Below are 17428 nucleotides of genomic sequence, written 5' to 3'. Positions count from 1 at the left end.
TTTCCATTCCCCGCCCGCTCGGGCTGCTGCCCGCCCCGCAGCTCCCATCTCGATTGTCCTCGCCCCTCCTTCCGTGGACGGACGGTCACCAGGCCCCTCGGCCCCCTCGGCCCGGCCGCACGGGCTGGGCCCCCCACCACCCGCAGGAAGGCGCCCGGCCCGGGTTGCCCCGTGGGAACGGTTTGTCTCGAAAACAGGAACCCGGGCTGGGGGCTGGGCGGGGCGCCCCTTGCCCACCGCAGTCCGCTTCCTGCCCCTCCCGGCTTCCTCCCGATCGACACCCAGGAGCGTCCGGGGCGGGGGAGGGGGCTTTCGGAAGACCCCCTCCCCCTCCGCGGCGAGGCTCGGGGCGCGGCGCCCCCGCCCCGCCCGCGCGCAGCCCCGGCCGGGGGGCAGTGCGGCACGGTAAGGGGAGGGGTTAAGCCGCCGCCACCGCCGCAGGGCCCGGCCGCGTGCGGGGCGAGGGGGAGCCCGAGTGGAGGAGGCGCGGCCGGCGGTGCGGAGCCCCGCGCGGGGCGGGCGGGGCGGGGAGGGGGCGGGGCGCGGGGGAGCTGGGCCGCAGCTTCGGGAGCGGGCGGGAGCCGCAGCCGCCGCAGCGAGGCCGGCGGGCGGGAGCGCACGGAGGCGGTGCCGGCCGGCCGGGTGCGGGCTCCTTGCTGCGGGTCCCGAGAGTAAGTGAGCGGGAGCGCGGGAGCGGGGCGCGGGGCGGAGGAGGGCGCGGCCCGAGGGGCGGCGCCGGCCGACCGGGACGAGGGTGGGTGGGGAGTCTTCGGACCCCAGGCCGGGGAGCTGCGGAGAGCGCCGGGCCCCCGCGGGAGGGGCGCGCCCAGCACGCGCCCGCTTCTCCCCTGCACCTCCCTGCCGGGGGGGCTCCCCCTGCACGCCCCCATTTGACAGATGGGAAACATCGAGGCTCCGTGAGGCCAAGTGCTTCTCAAGGTCACTCGGCGAGAAGCCGCGGAGCCCGGCGGGGGGCTGCGGGCGAGGCGCTGGGGGAAAGTCCCGAGAAGTCCGCGGAGGACCCCGCCCGGCATGGCGGGCTCGCGTTGGGACAGCGCCCCGTCCTCGGGGCCAGGCTCCTCGGATCGGGGCCCTGGGGCGGGCACGAAGGGGGAGGCACGGCAGGAGGGGCGTGTCGCACCCACGGGGGTGTGTGCGTGTGTGGGAGAGTCCGTGCGTGGAGAGGCGCCGACCTGCGTGCACACGTGCGCAGATGTCAGCGCCGCTGCGCGCGGGACCGGACGCTGACCCGGCTGACCAGGGACCAGTAGGTGGGAGAGGCGCCCTGGCCCACGCCCGCGCCCCGGGTCCCCGAGCTGGGCGGGCAGTGTCCCTGAGGGTCCCTGGGTGCAGGTGTGCGCGGGGCCGGGTGCCATTGTGCGAGCGGCGGGGTCCGGGAGGTGAGGGCTTGTGACCTCGTGTGGGCCGGGGGTGGGGGCTTCCTGCACCTCCGGAGGACCCCTGTCCTCCGGGAAAGGACTCGGGTGTGGAGTAGGTGTCGGTCCCCGCATAGTCCCCGCCAAGGATCGGGGCGCTCGTGGTGTCATGCCCGCAACGACCCCCCCCCACGGTGCCCGCGCCCCCTCCCGGGCACCCTACCCGGTGCGCTCAGGTCGCCCGTGCGAGGTGGGGGAGGAAGGGGACCCGGGACCCCGGCCGAGCCGGGACCGCCCTTGGAGGGGGCCTGGGAGCACGCGCGTTCCCAGGCTCGGCTTCCCGCGGACGCCTCCCCCCAACCCGGGCTCCCCCGCCCCAGGAATGCGCTTCTCCCCTCCCGCGCCTCCCGGAGGGCGGGCCTCCCCCGCGCGGGGCGCCCGGGCGGGGGCACGCGGGCCTGGGTTCCCCCCCCCCAGCCCATCCCGGGGAGAAGAAATTCCTCCGAGGTCCCCTCAGGCTCCGGGTTCCCAAAATAACCCTGCGGGGGAGGGGAGGCTGGGAGGGAGGGAGGGGAGCAGGAGGGGCGCCGCGCCGAGCTGCGGGGCGCTGCAGGTGCCTGGGGAGCAGCGGCGAGGAGTGGCAGGGCCTGGGGACACGGGGGCATCTCCGACCCCTGGAGTCCCGGGGAGCCCCCATCTCCCTCCCCCCCGGGGAGCCCCGCGGCCCTCCCGCCCGCGACTCGGAGGATGGGCCGGAAGCGTCTAGTGGGCCCATTTCCCAACCAGCGGGTTGCACCATCCCCGGTGGGGCCGTTTAACCCCGGGAGTGACCGCGGCGTCAACTCCGGCCCTGCCCGGCAGGGGGCGTGCCCGCCCCGCCCCGCTGCTGCCCGCGTCGCCTGCCGACTCCAGCTCTGCTTCCCCCAGGACCGGGCCGGGTCCCAGCCGGAGAGGAGCCTTCCTAAGCCCGGCCTGGCCAGGCCTACGGGGCGTTGGTGGCCATGGCGAGCACCCTGGACCTGGACAAGGGCTGCACGGTGGAGGAGCTGCTCCGGGGTTGCATCGAAGCCTTTGGTGAGTGGCACGGGAGGGGACACCAAGCCAGAGAATCTGGGCCGCTTCTTCTGGGGACAGATCTCCCCCACCTTAGCCAGGACCCGGCACCCCCAGGATCTGGGCTTCAAGATAGAACCCTGGCCAGGACCCCCGCCTCAAGGAGAGCCCCTCCTCATGGCAGAGTAGAGAGATGTTCATGCTACCGATGGCCTGTCCCCTTCCCCTGGTCTTAGGTGATAGCTGGCGGGGAGGGACAGGACCTCCGTCCCTGCTCTGACACAGGAGGGACCTTATCTGTCTCCCATGGGGATCCAGAGGAACTCACTATCTCTCAGGCCTGGGAGCTGTTTCCGGCAGATGTGGGGGGTGGACTTATCTGGCAAACGGGGTGCCCCTTCCCCCAACATTCAGGAAATGACCTCTAGATTCTTGACTTTTGGGGGGCCCCCAGGCTCCTTGGGCCCAGCTGGTTTCCCTCTGGAAGACGGGGCCTCCACAGAGCTCTGCTCCCTCCTGAGTCTCTGGTGCAGCCCTACTCCCCTCTCTCACCCTGCCTTTCCTTTCCCATTGGCCTGCTGCTTGTGAGAAGACCTGGGAAGGCAGGAGGTAGGCAGGGTCAGTGGTGCAGCTGCGGCCCCGCTGTTCTGGAGGTTGCAGGCTAGGGTTCAGGGATCTGAGCTTTGGCACCAAGGTCTCTTCTCTTCAGCCTGCTTCTCTTTGACCCTTCTGAGTTAGATGATTCCGGGAAGGTGCGGGATCCGCAGCTGGTGCGCATGTTCCTCATGATGCACCCCTGGTACATCCCATCATCCCAGCTGGCGGCCAAACTGCTCCACATATATCCTTCCTGGCCTCCCAGGTCTTGCTGTCCCTGAGCTGGTCCTGGTGCCCCTCCGGTATCCCACAATTCCTTGCCTGGGCACTCTCTCTCTCTCTCTCCCTCTCTCTTTCTCTCCCCTCCTCTCTCCTGTCCTGGCCACAAAGGCTCTCCTGAGCCTAGGCTTTGCCCTTCACCTTCCCTAGGGTCTATGATCTGCCCCAGCTCTGGCCTCAGAGCCTACTCTCAGCCTCCCATAGAATCCAGCAGTTCCCTCCCACCCACGGCCCCTCCCACGCTGATGCCTCACCCAGCATCCTCCCAGAACCCAGGCCTTCATCCTCCGCACCTTTTACAGAGTTTCTACCTGCCCAGGCCCCACCCCGCACCCCTGTCAGGGATCAGGCTCCGCCCCCTTCTGAGTGTTAGCCTCCATCCTTGTTTCCCTTAACTGCCCTTCACCTACCAACAATCACGGAAGGACAACTCCAATTCCCTACAGGTGAAGACGTGCCACCTAGTCAGGTGAGTCTCCCTCTGGGGCCCTAGCCCCTCCCCTTGTCCCTTCTCTCAGACTTCAGATAGGCTGGAAGAGTGGACAGCACCCTTGGGTCCTATGGGTTTCCTCCTGGCACTGTTCAGGTGGGCTGTGCAGGTGTGGCCCAGCCATCTACCCAGCCCTCCTGTTCCTAGCTGACCAGTGGGAAGGTGGATGGAACACCTTGGGTGCCCCCCCGCCTTTTGGGGATGGTGGGGAAGGGCTGCTGTGGGTGACTCCACTCCTTTGCCAGATACTGGATTTCAGCATTCCCAGCGGAGTTTGACCTGAACCCTGAGCTGGCTGAGCAGATCAAGGAGCTGAAGGCTCTCCTGGACCAAGAAGGGAACCGCCGGCACAGCAGCCTCATCGACATCGAGAGCGTGTGCGTGGGGCGGGGGGCCCTCAGGGGTGTGGGGGGGTCAGCACCCCACACCACCTGCGCTTAATAAATGTCTGTTGAATCGAATGAATGGGGGTCATGTCACTCTCTTGCTCTCTACCTTCCGGTAGGCTGTGAAAGTTTTTTCATGGTTTCCAGCCAGCCTCATTTCCCACGGGCCACTGCGCATCCCACACTCCTGCTGTGGCCTCCACCGGGGGCCATGCACCATTGTCTGAGCCCTGCATCCTCACCCTTGTCGCTGTCCTTGTTCCTCTCTTCCTTGTCACCAAGACTCAGCTCTGGTGTGAAGGCTTCCCAGGTTGAGGGCTGGGCAGAATGTATTGTTCCTTTCTGTCTGCCCATGGCCCTTTGTGCAGACTCTTGCTCCTAGGCCTGGGGCCATGTGTCCTGCTGTCTGGTGATCATGTGTCTCTGTGTCTGTCTCCCTCAGTAGACTGTGAGCTCCTCGAGGGCAGGAATCGTGTCTTGCTCATCTCTGTCTCCTCGCGCCTTAGCACAGTGCCTGGCACAGAGTACGTTGTCCAGAAGTGTGTGTGTGTGTGTGTGTGTGTGTGTGTGTGTGTGTGAGAGAGAGAGAGAGAGAGAGAGGGAGAGAGATCTGGCAAGGTGGGGAGAAGCAGAGACGTTGCTGGGACTGGGGACAAATGGATGTAGGACAGTGGCTCGAAGTGTGCCCCAGTGCGGTGTGGGGCCACAGGAGACAGAGGGTACCCCAGCCCGGCCTCACCAACCCTCCTCCCCCAGCCCCACATACAAGTGGAAGCGGCAGGTGACCCAGCGGAACCCCATGGAACAGAAAAAGCGCAAGATGTCCCTGTTGTTCGACCACCTGGAACCCATGGAGCTGGCGGAGCACCTCACCTACTTGGAGTATCGCTCCTTCTCCAAGATCCTGGTGTGGCCCAAGGGCTTGTGGTGGGGATCCAGCATGGGCGGGGAAGGCGGGGGGAAGTTCCATGGAAAGCAGGGTCTTTGGACCAGGCTGGGTCACAGGGAGAGTTGAAGGGCTCACAAAAGGGCAGCCATGGGTGTGGGGAGGGGACCCCACCTTTGAGCCACACCCCCCCCCCCACACACCTGCCCTCAGTTTCAGGACTACCATAGCTTTGTGACTCACGGCTGCACGGTGGACAACCCGGTGTTGGAGCGATTCATCTCCCTGTTCAACAGCGTCTCCCAGTGGGTGCAGCTCATGATCCTCAGCAAGCCCACCGCCCCTCAGCGGGCGCTGGTCATCACGCACTTTGTGCACGTGGCAGAGGTGCCCTCCCTCCCCGCACCCTCAGTGCATCCTCGGGCCAGGCAGGCCACGCCTTTTCCTGGCCTCCTCTCTGCTCACTGCCTTCCCTCCTCGTGTGTCTCCAGAAGCTGCTGCAGCTTCAGAACTTCAACACGCTGATGGCGGTGGTCGGGGGCCTGAGCCACAGCTCCATCTCCCGTCTCAAGGAGACCCACAGCCACGTCAGCCCTGAAACCATCAAGGTGCTCGGGGACCTGGGAGGGGCCTGGGCTTCCCGTCTGCCACCTTCTCAACTGCAGGGCTGGGGCTGGCCATTATTGTCTGCCTCTGCCGGTGGAGGAAACTGGAGGCTTGAAGGGGTTAAGAGTTTTCCCGAGGTTTCGCAATGCAGGCGGAAGGGGGAGGTGCCCTGGCCTGCCTGACCCCAGAGCTGGTGCTTTTTCCTATTTTTATAAAACTATTGGAGAAAAGCTGCGCGCACCCGTGGCTCACGCCTGTCATCCTAGCTACTCGGGGGGAGGCTGAGGTCTGAGGATTGGGGTTCAAAGCCAGCCTAGGCAGAGAGGTCCCTTGGGACTCATTATCTCCAATAAACTACTCAGAAAAAGCCAGAAGTGGCACTATGGCTCAAGTGGTAACGCGCTAGACTCAAGCACAAAGGAGCTCAAGGGCAGCACCCAGGCCCTGAGTTCAAGCCCCAGAACCACTGTGCGTGCGCGTGCGAGCACACACACACACAATTGGGCAATAGAGCTATAGAAATGTATGTAAAACATTAGGACAGTTGAAAGACAAATGACAAAGAAAATGTCTGTGTGTAAAGCTGGACCCGATGGGGCATGCTTGTAATCCCAGCCACTGGGGAGGCAGAGGGTGCAGGATGAACTCAAGTTCAAAGCCAGCCTGGACTACATAGTAAAATATTCTTTTTTTTTTTGTCAGTCGTGGGCCTGAACTCTGGGTCTGGGCGCTGTCCCTCAGCTCTTCAGCTCAAGGCTAGCGCTCTACCACTTGAGCCACAGCACCACTTCTGGCTTTTTCTGCTTATGTGGTGCTGAGGAATCGAACCCAGGGCCTCATGCATGCAGAGCAAGCACTACCACTGAGCCACCTTCCCAGCCCCAGTGAAATATTCTTTTAAGAACAAAAACTAAAATACCTATCCTTCCCCCACAACCCCCCCCCCCCAAACCAACCCCATAAAATGCTTGTGTAACCATCTTCAGCTCAAGAAATAAAACAGTATTACTCCAGCCGGGGGTGTAGCTCAGTAGCAGAGCACTTGCCTGGCACGTGGAAAGGCCCTGGATTCCACCCCCAGCACTGTTAAAAAAAAAAAAAAAAAAAAGCTGGGTGTTGGTGGCTCATGTTATCCTAGCAACTCAAGAGGCTGAGATCTGAGGATCATGATTCAAAGCCAGCCTGGTCAGGAGAGTTTGTGAGAATCTTATCCCAGTTAACTACCAGAAAGCTGGAATTATTGCTGTGGCTCACAGTAGCAGAGCACTAGCCTTGAGCACAAAAGCTTAGGGATAGCACCCAGGCCCTCAGTTTCTTCTTCTACTAAGTGTCAGTGAGCCTAGGAATGTGGCTTAGTGGTAGAGTGCTTGCCTCAAATGCATGAGGTCTTGGGTTCGATTCCTCAGTACCACAAGCATAGAAAAAGCCGGAAGTGGTGCTATGGCTCAGGTGGTAGATTGCTAGTCTTGAGTAAAAGGAGCTCAGGGACAGTGCCCAGACCCAGAGTTCAAGCCTTAGTCGAAGATAACCTTTGTCCAGGTCCGGTGTAGAGGTGTGGTATTTGGCAATAGATGTTATCTTGAACTCATGACCTGTGAACTCTAACTTCTAGAGGTTGAGGGGACTGGTGGTAGGGGAGAGTTGGGGAGGATTTTGCCTTTTCTCCTATCCCTGCCCTTGATCATCGTCCTTTTCTGCACCCCAGGACTGAGGGTGAGTGGGGTACCCGTGAATGCTGTGAGTGACCCTCTGTCCTTTGCTTCACAGCTCTGGGAAAGTCTGACAGAACTGGTGACCGCCGCAGGCAACTACGGTAACTACCGACGCCGGCTGGCAGCCTGTGTGGGCTTCCGCTTTCCTATCCTGGGTGTGCATCTCAAGGATCTGGTGGCCCTGCAGCTGGCATTGCCCGACTGGCTGGACCCTGCCCGCACCCGGCTCAATGGCACCAAGATGAAACAGCTTTTCAGCATCCTGGAGCAGCTGGCCATGGTGACCAGCTTAAGGCCACCCATGCAGGCCAACCATGACCTGCTGAGCCTGCTCATGGTGAGGGGCTGACGGCTGGCCCTGCCTGTGGGGTTGGCCTGGGCTTCTGGGTTCTGGCCAAGGAACTGAGATGTGGCCTGGGCAGTAAGCACTGAGATGGCTCCCAGGTGCGGTGTGGCCTGTGGGGCTGCACTGGAGCCTGGGCCTGGGCTTTGGGTTCTAGGATGAGTCCCTGTCACTGGATTGTGTTTAAGATTTGAGGCTGAGCTCAAGCCTGTGGATTGGATTCAGTGGCAGGGTGAGAGGGGGTGGATTCTAATGTGGCAGTGAGCTCTGAGCTAAGTTTTGGCCTTGTATTCAAGTTTGGAGGTCTAGAGTGGGAGTTGAGGTCTATAAATTATCTATCTATCTATCTATTGTGTGTGTGTGTGTGTGTGTGTGTGTGAACTCAGGGCCTGGACGCTGTCCTATAGCTTTTTTGCTCAGTGTTGGTGCTTTACCACTTGAGTCACACTTCCAGCTTCTTGCTGGTTAATTGTAGATAAGAGTCCATGAAGTTTCCTGTCTGGATTGGTGTCAAACCTCAATTCTCAGATCTCAGCCTCCTGAGTAGCTAGTATTACTGGTGTGAGCCACTGGCACCCAGCTAGAATGGTTCGATTTTTTTTTTTTTTTTTTGCCTGTTGTGGGGCCTGAACTCTGGGCCTGGGCACTGTCCCTCAGCTCTTCAGCTCAAGGCTAGTGCTCTACCACTTGAGCCAAAGCACCACTTCTGGCTTTTTCTGCCTATGCGGTGCTGAGGAATCGAACCCAGGGCAGGCCTCGTGCATGCAAGGCAAGCGCTCTACCACTGAGCCACCTTCCCAGCCTGGTATAAGATTTTTAGGTGACAGACTGGGAATGAAGTTGGAGGGTTTGGAGTGGATTCTTTCTTAGCGGCTTGTGGCTGGGGCTGGGGTTGCAATCTGAGCTGGATTCTGGATGGATTTCACAGCTTGGGGCTGAGTTCTGATTTGGCTTCCTGTTTGGGAGTTTGGCAGTGCATTGGGTTCAAAGTTGGGGGCCAAGCTGTGTGAGTCCTGGCCAGAGCAGTAGGTTGCTACTGCGTGTTCTGAGTCTACCTTTGGTTACGGTCTGGCCGAGCTGTGGCCTCTAGGTGGCCCTATAGCCCTGGGCTGGGGGCTTGTAGGAACAGCCCTGGCCAGAGGATGAGAGCCGACTTGTGTGTCCCAGGTGTCTCTGGACCAGTATCAGACGGAGGATGAGCTGTACCAACTATCTCTGCAGCGAGAACCACGCTCCAAGTCTTCGGTGAGGGAGGAGCCCCAGCTCTCCACTTTGCCCTGCCCAAGAATCCATCCCAGCTGGAGGCTCTGCCGGCCTGACAGAGGGATCCTGGGGGGAACCGCTGGGCTAGGGAGGGCTGCCTCCTCCCTCGGCCCCCCCCCCCCCCCCACCGCCCCAGATCCTCTCTCTGTTTTTCTGGGTCCTGGGCTGCCACCACTTCCTAGCTCAGGTCTGACCACTCCTGCAGCCGACCAGCCCCACAAGCTGCACCCCACCTCCGCGGCCCCCCGTGCTAGAAGAGTGGACCTCAGCTGCCAAGCCCAAGCTGGACCAGGCCCTTGTGGCAGAACACATTGAGAAGATGGTGGAGGTGAGACTTCACAGAGACCAAAGTCCGCTGGTGGAAGTGGTAGTCGGTAAATGCCAGCTTTGCCAGAGTCCTGCCCTATGACACAGCACTAGTGTCACAGTGTACGGAACAAGAGGCACTGGGGCACGGGGCCTGGCCGCAGGCCAGCTGCTGGGTGGAAGGGCAGGTTAGGGAGCGGGGTGGTGGGGAACATCTGTGACTCTCTTTAGAGTACAGACGGGCCTGTGGGGAGGGACGGGCCCTCATGAACCTTTTATTCATCCCCTCTTCTGCCTCTGCCTGTCACTCTGTACACCCCTAGTCTGTATTCCGGAATTTTGACGTTGATGGCGATGGCCACATCTCCCAGGAGGAATTCCAGATCATTCGGGGCAACTTCCCTTACCTCAGCACCTTTGGGGACCTCGACCAGAACCAGTGAGGACTGGGCTGGGGCCTGGGGGAGAGGGAAGGCGCCCTGTCCACTTCCCCTTCATGAGCAAGAAGAGGCCGTTGACCCAGATGGCCTTGGCTGACTGGGAAGTAGTCAATGGTGGGGGAGGGGGGTGGCTATGTTTTGGGGTGAGAAGAGGCTGCTGACTACAGAAACAGTATTAGTATTGTATTAGTTTAGGTTCCACCTGAGTCTTTCAAAGATGGTGAGCCCAGGGACCTTTGCCACATGAAGGCTGCTTTATTTATGAAGCTCACGGTGGCCAAAGTATGGGCAAGTGGAGCCCCGGGTTTAATGAGTAGATAAGAAAGTCCCGAGAACTGGGTGTTGATGGCTCACACCTGTAATCCTAACTACACAGAAGACAGATCTGAGGATCACGGTTCGAAGCCAGCCTGAGCAGAAAAGTCCCTGAAACTCTTCTCTCCAATAAACTACTCAGAAAAAGGCAGGAATGGCTCTGTGGCTCAAGTGGTAGAGCACTGATCTTGAGCAAAACTTTTGCTCAGGGACAGCACCCAGGCCCTGAGTTCAAAACCCAGGACTGATACACACACACACACAAATACTGGAAGTGAAAGTGTGGCTCAAGTGGTAGAGGGCCAGCCTTGAGTGAAAGAGGCCTTGAGTTCAGGCCCCAGTGGCAGCACAAAAAAAAAAGAAAGAAAGAAAAAAGAAAAGCCTATAATTCGCAGCACCCACTTAGCCACAATTCAGATGCTGACAATTCAGGAAAGCAGCTGGTTCTCTGAAGTAGGTTAGCCATGCCCTCTCCCACCATGTTTATGCTCCATTTTTTTGCTGAGCAGACAAAATCCCAATCAAAATTTACACTCCATGCCAGGTCGATTTATTTTTAAATATGACCTGTATTTCAAAACTCTTGTTTTTTTTTTTTTTCTTTTTCCCTCTCCATATAACAAAACTCCACAGTAAGTTAGGTATGTCATTCCTGTCCCAGCTACTTAGGAAGATTCGATCAAGAAGTTCATAGTTTGGAAGTCAGACCAGGCAAAAGTTATCAAGACCCTGTTTTATCCAATAAGTAAGCAGTGTTGGTACACACCTGTCAGCACACCTAATCAGGAGGTAGAAATAGAAGGATTATGACCAAGCCTGAAAAAACCAACTAAAAGCTGGGCTAAAACCAACTAAAAGTGGCTCAGGCCTGTAATCTTAGCTACTTAGTAAGCTGAGAGCTGAGGATCACGGTTTGAAGCCAGCCCAGTCAGGAAAGCCCATGAGACTCTTATCTCCAATAAACTACTCAGAAAAAGCTGGAAGTGGCGCTGTGGCTCAAATGGTAGAGCGCTAGCCTTGAGCAAAAGAAGCTCAGGGACAGCACCCAGGACCAGCAAAAAAGAAAAGCAACTAAAAGCAAAAGTCCTGGGGTGGGCATGGCTCAAATGGTAGAGTGCAGGGGACACTGAGTTCAATTCTTAGTACTGTCCCCCCCAACATTCTCCAGGACCCCCCTCCCCGCCACAAAATCAAGAGGTAAAAAACAAAACAAAAATCCATTGAAGACCAGAAACCTGCTCCCACAACCAGCCCCCAGCTCCTGGCTTTGTCCCAAAGTTCTCTCATTTCTTGAGCTTGAGGCTTCCATGTTTTGAAAAGTCATCTATGCATATAAAACAAAAAAAATGTTTTTGAACTTGGGGCTTAGGCACTTTTTCTGAGGTTGTTTTTTGTTGTTGTTGTTCAAGGCTAGGACACTACCACTTGAACCACTTGAGCCACAGCTCTACTTTGGCTTTTTAGGTAGTTAATTGGAGATAAGAATTTCATACTTCCCTGCCCAAGCTGGCTTCAAACCACAGTCCTCAGATCTGAACCTCCTGAGTAACTAGTATTACAGATATGAGCCACAAGCACCCAGTTTTAAAGCGATTTTTGATATACTTTAAACCAGCAAACCAGCATCTAGATATTTGTAGCATTGAGATTTCCTTCTTCCCCCCACCTTCATCCCCTTTCTCTTTTTCTTTCTTCTTTCTTTTACTGAGGTTTGAACTCAAGGGCCTTCTGCATGCTTGGCAGGCACGCTACCACTGAGTCATTCCTTCAATTCTTTTTGGTACTAGTTATTTTGTTTATTTTTGTGCTGGAACTAGGAGGTTTTTTTTCTTTTTTCTTTTTGTTGGTTGTGGGGCTTGAACTCTGGGCCTGGGTGCTGTCCCTCAGCTCTTCAGCTCAAGGCTAGCTGCTCTACCACTTGAGCCACAGTACCACTTCCAATTTTCTGGTGGTTAATTAGAGATGAGTCTCCTGGACTTTCCTGTCTGGGCTGACTTTGAACCGAAATCCTCAGATCTCAGCCTCCTGATTAGCTAGGATTACAGGCGTGAGCCACCACATACTAGGATTTGAACTTAGAGTTTCAAGCTGTCATTCAGCTTTTTTTTTTTTTTAAATCAGTTGTGGGGCTTGAACTCAGGGCCTAGGTGCTGTCCCTGAGCTTTGTCACTGAAGGCTAGAGCTCTACCACAGCTTCACTTTAGTTAATTGGAGGTGGTGGTTAATTGGACATAAAGTCTTACAGACTTTCCTGCCCTGGGCTGGCTTTGAACCAGGATCCTCAGATCTCAGCCTCCTAAGTAACTAGGATTCAAGTATGAGCCACTGGTACGCAGGCCACTCAGCTTTCTTGCTCACAGCTGATGCTTTACCACTTGAGCTATGCCTCCATTCTGGCATTTTACTGATTATTTTGGAGATGGAGTCTTGTGGATGGTTCTGAACCTCAATCCTTCAGGTCTTAGCTTCCCAAGTAGCTAGAAAGATGGGCATGAACCACCAGCACCTATCTTGTCCTATTTATTTTCCAAATAGGGTCTTCCTTCTAGTTGGAAGGACCAGTCTAGTCTAGTCTGGACTGTGATCCTCCTTTCTTTCTTTCTTTTTTTTTTTTTTTTTACTTCTGTCCATAGCTAGGATGACAGACATGCATGACTATACCCAGCTTCTTCTGTTGAACAAGAAGGAGTCATGGACTTTTCTGCCTTGGCTGTCCTAGAACTGCTGTCTTCCTGATCTCAGCCTCCTGTTTGGCTAGGATGACAGGCACCTGCCACTGGGCCCAGCTATTGTTTGAGAAGGAGTTTTGTGGACCCCTCCCATACACTCAAGGCTGGCCTGGACCAGTCCTCCTGAACGCCACCTCCTGAGTAGTTTAGTATAGGCTTGAGCCACCAGGGCTCATTTTCATTCTTTTCTTTTCACCTTTGTTTTTGTCACTGTCTTGACAGAACTGAACTCCTCACTTTTTTTTTCCCTTTTGCTTTTGCTTTGCACTAAACCCCTTATCCTGGCTATCTTCCCATATGGATTTATGTAGAACGAGTTCATTCTTGGGAACAGCTGCACAGGCTGGCTGGGCATCATTTACCTAGCCATCCTTTCTGTTGAAGGACATGCACAAGGCTCCAGCGTTGTGCTATAATTATACGCCATGCTGCTGGGAACACCCGTGTACCCGTACACTCAGGCCAGTATTTCTGTAGGAGAAATTCCTAGAAGTGGGATAATTGGATCAAATGAGGTACACATTTAAAAATTAGGAGAGAGGCTGCCAAACTGACCTCAGACAAGGTTATACCAGCAACCCCCCAAGTCAGCAGCGTACAAGTGCCTGTGTGTCCCAACCTCCCTGCCAAGAACCAGGCTAAAATAAGCTTTACAATTTTGCCAGTCTTGGCAAACGGTGTCTTGGTTACATTTGCATTTCTTTAATACAAATGAGAGGGGGGCTATCTATTCAGACATTTATGGGCCACTTCTATTTCTTCTGCTAATTGCTCCTATTCTTTGTCCATTATTCTATTGGGTTTGTTGGTCTTTTTCTTATTGATTTTTTTTTAAGAATCTGTGTTAATGGATATTAACCCGTTGCTGTCGAATGTGTTCGCAAATATTTCTTCCCTGTCTGTCATTTATGTTGTCTTTTCCGTATAAAAATTTCAAAAGTTTTGTGTGTTCACTATGTCAGTCTTTTCCTTTATGACTTCTCAGGCAGATTTCTGTTATGTGTAAGAAGACACTTCTCAACCCCTCGAAATCACAAAAAGCTTTCCTCCTGTCTTTCTGGATACTTTCAGAATTTTACTTGCTTTTCATCAGGGTTCTTTTTTTTTTTTTTTTGTCCAAGACTGGGATTCGAACTCAGTACCTGATGCTTTTGCTCATTGACTGACACTCTACCATTTGGGCCTCTTACCCCTCCATCAGTGTCCATAATCAGCAAGATTGTGGTTTTCATGTACAGGATAAAGCTCACATACCTTAGATAATTTTTTTTTTTTCAAAATGGCCAGTTGTCTTCAATGCTCCACTGACTTGGAAGAACACTGGGGATCACACTTTAGAACCCCAAATATAATAGGTGGAAGTTTCAGACAAGGCCTGCTGCCCACACTGACTCTTGTACACACACACAAAAATTTGAAGTGTAGGGAAATACACTTGAAGCCCATTCGGTAAGAAGGACACTGAGGCACTGGGTGGTCAAACAGCTTCAAGTCCTATGTGGTTAAATAAGGCTGGGGTTTGAACTGAAGTCGCTGACCAGCATTCATGCACCCTCTTCCTTTAAAAATACACCCGCAGGTGGAAGGACCCCCCCCCCCCCCCCCCCGCAGGAGACTGGGTTAGAGGGGAGCCTGGGGAGAGGCGGGTGGAATCCATGCAGGTGCGGCTCACTCCACGCTCAACCCCAGAACTCATGGCGGGAGGGGTCCCTCCCAGCAGGTCCTGCAGAATACACTTTGGCCTGCGTGACCCCATGGGCTGGGCAGGAATATGATCGCCCGTTGTTGTCAGGAAGGTGTCTTGGCCAAAACCTCACGACTGATTAGTGGCAGCTGGTCCTTGTGTCTGGCTTCCTTCTTCCCTGTTACCAGAAGTTCAAAGTCAGGGGGCTCCCTAGCGGGGTGTGTGAGGCCGACGATGGGCAGCCCATGGGGAAGGCCAGAGCTGAGGTACCCCCCCCACCCCCACACTAGGGATGGCTGCATTAGCCGGGAGGAGATGATCTCCTACTTCCTGCGCTCCAGCTCCGTGCTGGGGGGGCGAATGGGCTTCGTACACAACTTCCAGGAGAGCAACTCCTTGCGTCCGGTCGCTTGCCGCCACTGCAAAGCTTTGGTGAGCCCCAGTCACCTCTGCCGACCTCCCTTTCCAGAGCTGGGCAGCCTTGGTCCACGCCCTGCCCTTTCCAACTAGCCCCTCCCACTTCCGACTGGCCCCTCCCCCGAATGGCCACGCCCCTCCCCGGCCACGCCCTTCGGCCTAGCCCCTTTGGCGGCTCCGCCCCCGCTGTTAGCCACGCCCCCGAGGGAAGGCCTCAATCCAGGTCAACCTTCACAACCAGTAATGCCACTTGCCCCTTGCTCTCCTGCCCTAGGCCCCCCAGGCAGGCTTTTAGACCCCTGCTCTCAGTAAGGAGGAGGTGGTCATCACCTCTAAATCCCTATCCCCCCAGCGTGGCCCCCACTTCTTTTGCAGATTCTGGGCATCTACAAGCAGGGTCTTAAGTGCAGAGGTAAGATGGAATAAATTGCCGGGCTGCTGGGCTGGGGTGTTGGAGCGGCTATCTGGGTCGTGGTTTTTGCTTTGGAGGGGTGATTGCCACCAAGTGCAGGACCTGGGAAGCAAAGAGGCATGCGGATTGATGGGAAGCTTTTTTGTTTTGGGGAGGTACTTTGGAGAGGGGCTAGGGACTGGTTATTAGGACAAGAGCACTCTGGAAGAAGGCTCTTGTTTTGGTGGGGCAGCTGCCCCTGACTGGCCTCCCCCTCTTCCCTCCCCCAGCCTGTGGTGTGAATTGCCACAAACAGTGCAAGGACCGCCTGTCGGTGGAGTGCCGGCGCAGGGCCCAGAGTGTGAGCTTGGAGGGCTCTGTGCCCTCTCCGTCTCCCACGCACTCCCACCATCGGGCCTTCAGCTTCTCCCTGCCCCGCCCTGGCAGGCGTGGGTCCCGGCCCCCTGGTAAGAGGGAGCCTTGAACTCTGCTGGCAGGGGATAGGCAGGGCTCTGTGGCAACCCGAGCAGAATGGAGGCCATTCCAGACTTTGTAATTCTCCGCCTTTGGCTGCTAATGGAGAGGACAATGGGACAAGTGAGGGTTGACAAAGGATTGGAGTCGTGTGAGTCCTTTGCCTGCAGTTCTCCTTTAGGCTATTCTGACAAAAGTCCTTCTGCTGTGATAACTCTGGGGTGCGCAGCTGTCTTGGGGGGTGGGGGGCACTCTCCGGTGGTAGTTTCCCATCAGTTTGCTAAGTGACAGCTTGTTAAATGATTTTTTTTTTTTGAGAATGGTTTCGATAAATAACTGTGTTGACCTGAGGGTCTAAGGCAGTTGGCTGCTTGGGTTGGCGTAAGTCCTTAAAAATAGAGAAGATAAAACCATTTGCATTGAACCTTGCAGAAGGGTTGGGTGAAATGTACATAGCGTTGACATTTAAGCAAACTACACTGAGAGATCAGTGGCTGTGGCAGAAAGAAAACTTAGAGAAACAACAAAAATGGGGTCGTGGGGTCATCCAGGGAATTGCTTACTGGCAGCTGAGGGTGGGGTCCCCTGTGACGAGGGGGGCTGCTGGCATCACAGGGATCTAAAGGTGGGCTCTGTGACACCCCTTCCCTCCCCCCCCCCCCCCCCCCCCCGCCCACCCCGTCCCCACAGAGATCCGGGAGGAGGAGGTGCAGACGGTGGAGGATGGAGTGTTTGACATCCACTTGTAAGAGATGGTGAGTGCTCCCTGGTGCTGGCAGTGCTCCCCATCAAGGGCTGGGGTGAGTCAGGGGTGGTGCTGGGAAATAGATGACTCAGGCACATTCCCCCCCTCCCCCCCCCCCATTAGGGGAATGTCCTCCTCATAACCTGTGTTTTGTTTATCTCTTCCCAGATGTGATTGCATCAAGGATTCATTCCTGCCTTGGGGAAAAAAAAAGTCTTGGGACCAGAATAGGGAGCCTGGGGTTCAGGGAGGGGGGCGGGACAAGAGGAGGCTGGGGCTGGGAGGTGGGGTGTAAGGGTAGCATGCATGGACAGCAAGGGCCAGGGCTGGTGTCCCTAAGGTTGTACAGACTCTTGTGAATATTTGTATTTTCCAGATGGAATAAAAAGGCCCATGTAATTAACCTGGACCATCAGAGCCTAGAATCCTGGCTGGGAAGTGTGTGTGTGTGTATGTGTGTGTGTGTGTGTATGTGTGTGTGGGGGGGGGCCAGGGCAGGGTGGGAGGGGGAATGGGCAATGCAAGAATATGTGCTTATAGAGATTTTTTTTTCGGTAGGTCTTGGGGCCTGAACTCTGGGCCTGGGCGCTGTCCCTCAGTTCTTCAGCTCCAAGGCTAGCGCTCTACCACTTGTGCTACAACGCCACTTCTGGTTTTCTGAGTGGTTTACTGGAGATTAGAGTCTCTCAAGACTTTCTTGTCTGGTCTGGCTTTGAACTGAGATCCTCAGATCTCAGCCTCCTAATAGCTGGGATTACAGGCGTGAGCCACCAATGCCCGGCAAGGATCTTGAACTCTGTAACCAGGGAAGTGTGGGAGGCCTGGAATCTCACATGGGTCTGGAATCTGGGTGGAGGTATGGAACCTTGGAATTGAAGAATCTTGGGAAGGGCCTAGAATCTGAGCCCAGACTTATGACCTAAAACCAGTTCATCT

The 17428-nt window shown here is 56.2% G+C and overlaps 1 protein-coding gene across 5 annotated transcripts; it reads left to right on the top strand.

Moving 5' to 3' along the window:
- The first annotated feature begins 352 nt into the window (after nt 1-352).
- Nucleotides 353-16694, top strand: Rasgrp2 (RAS guanyl releasing protein 2). 5 transcript variants are annotated; one of them, XM_042675923.1, is made up of 17 exons: nt 353-405; nt 2304-2450; nt 3168-3270; nt 3712-3774; nt 4041-4172; nt 4938-5088; nt 5281-5454; nt 5559-5675; nt 7441-7722; nt 8896-8973; nt 9197-9319; nt 9621-9736; nt 14756-14897; nt 15258-15294; nt 15564-15740; nt 16438-16502; nt 16661-16694. In XM_042675923.1, the coding sequence occupies exons 2-16, from the start codon at nt 2378-2380 to the stop codon at nt 16494-16496; spliced, it is 1827 nt and encodes a 608-aa protein (XP_042531857.1). In that variant the 5' UTR covers nt 353-405; nt 2304-2377; the 3' UTR covers nt 16497-16502; nt 16661-16694. The 5 variants fall into 5 exon arrangements, with proteins under 5 accessions (XP_042531857.1, XP_042531859.1, XP_042531858.1 ...); XM_042675922.1 differs by lacking the exon at nt 353-405 and adding an exon at nt 590-671; XM_042675921.1 differs by lacking the exon at nt 353-405 and adding an exon at nt 1159-1271.
- The last annotated feature ends 734 nt before the right edge of the window (nt 16695-17428 follow it).

The sequence above is a fragment of the Dipodomys spectabilis genome, unplaced genomic scaffold (assembly GCF_019054845.1).
Source record: "Dipodomys spectabilis isolate Male_0828 unplaced genomic scaffold, ASM1905484v1 ptg000030l, whole genome shotgun sequence".
In the NCBI taxonomy this organism is placed as follows: domain Eukaryota; kingdom Metazoa; phylum Chordata; class Mammalia; order Rodentia; family Heteromyidae; genus Dipodomys; species Dipodomys spectabilis.
This window is presented reverse-complemented; position numbering and strand designations above follow the sequence as displayed.

Bases quoted from the DNA above. Each gene is read 5' to 3' on its own strand.
- Rasgrp2 (XM_042675923.1), top strand. From the start codon at position 2,378: ATGGCGAGCACCCTGGACCTGGACAAGGGCTGCACGGTGGAGGAGCTG. The intron at 5,676-7,440 runs GTGCTCGGGGAC...TTTGCTTCACAG, and splicing joins TCAGCCCTGAAACCATCAAG to CTCTGGGAAAGTCTGACAGA. The intron at 14,898-15,257 runs GTGAGCCCCAGT...CTTCTTTTGCAG, and splicing joins GCCGCCACTGCAAAGCTTTG to ATTCTGGGCATCTACAAGCA.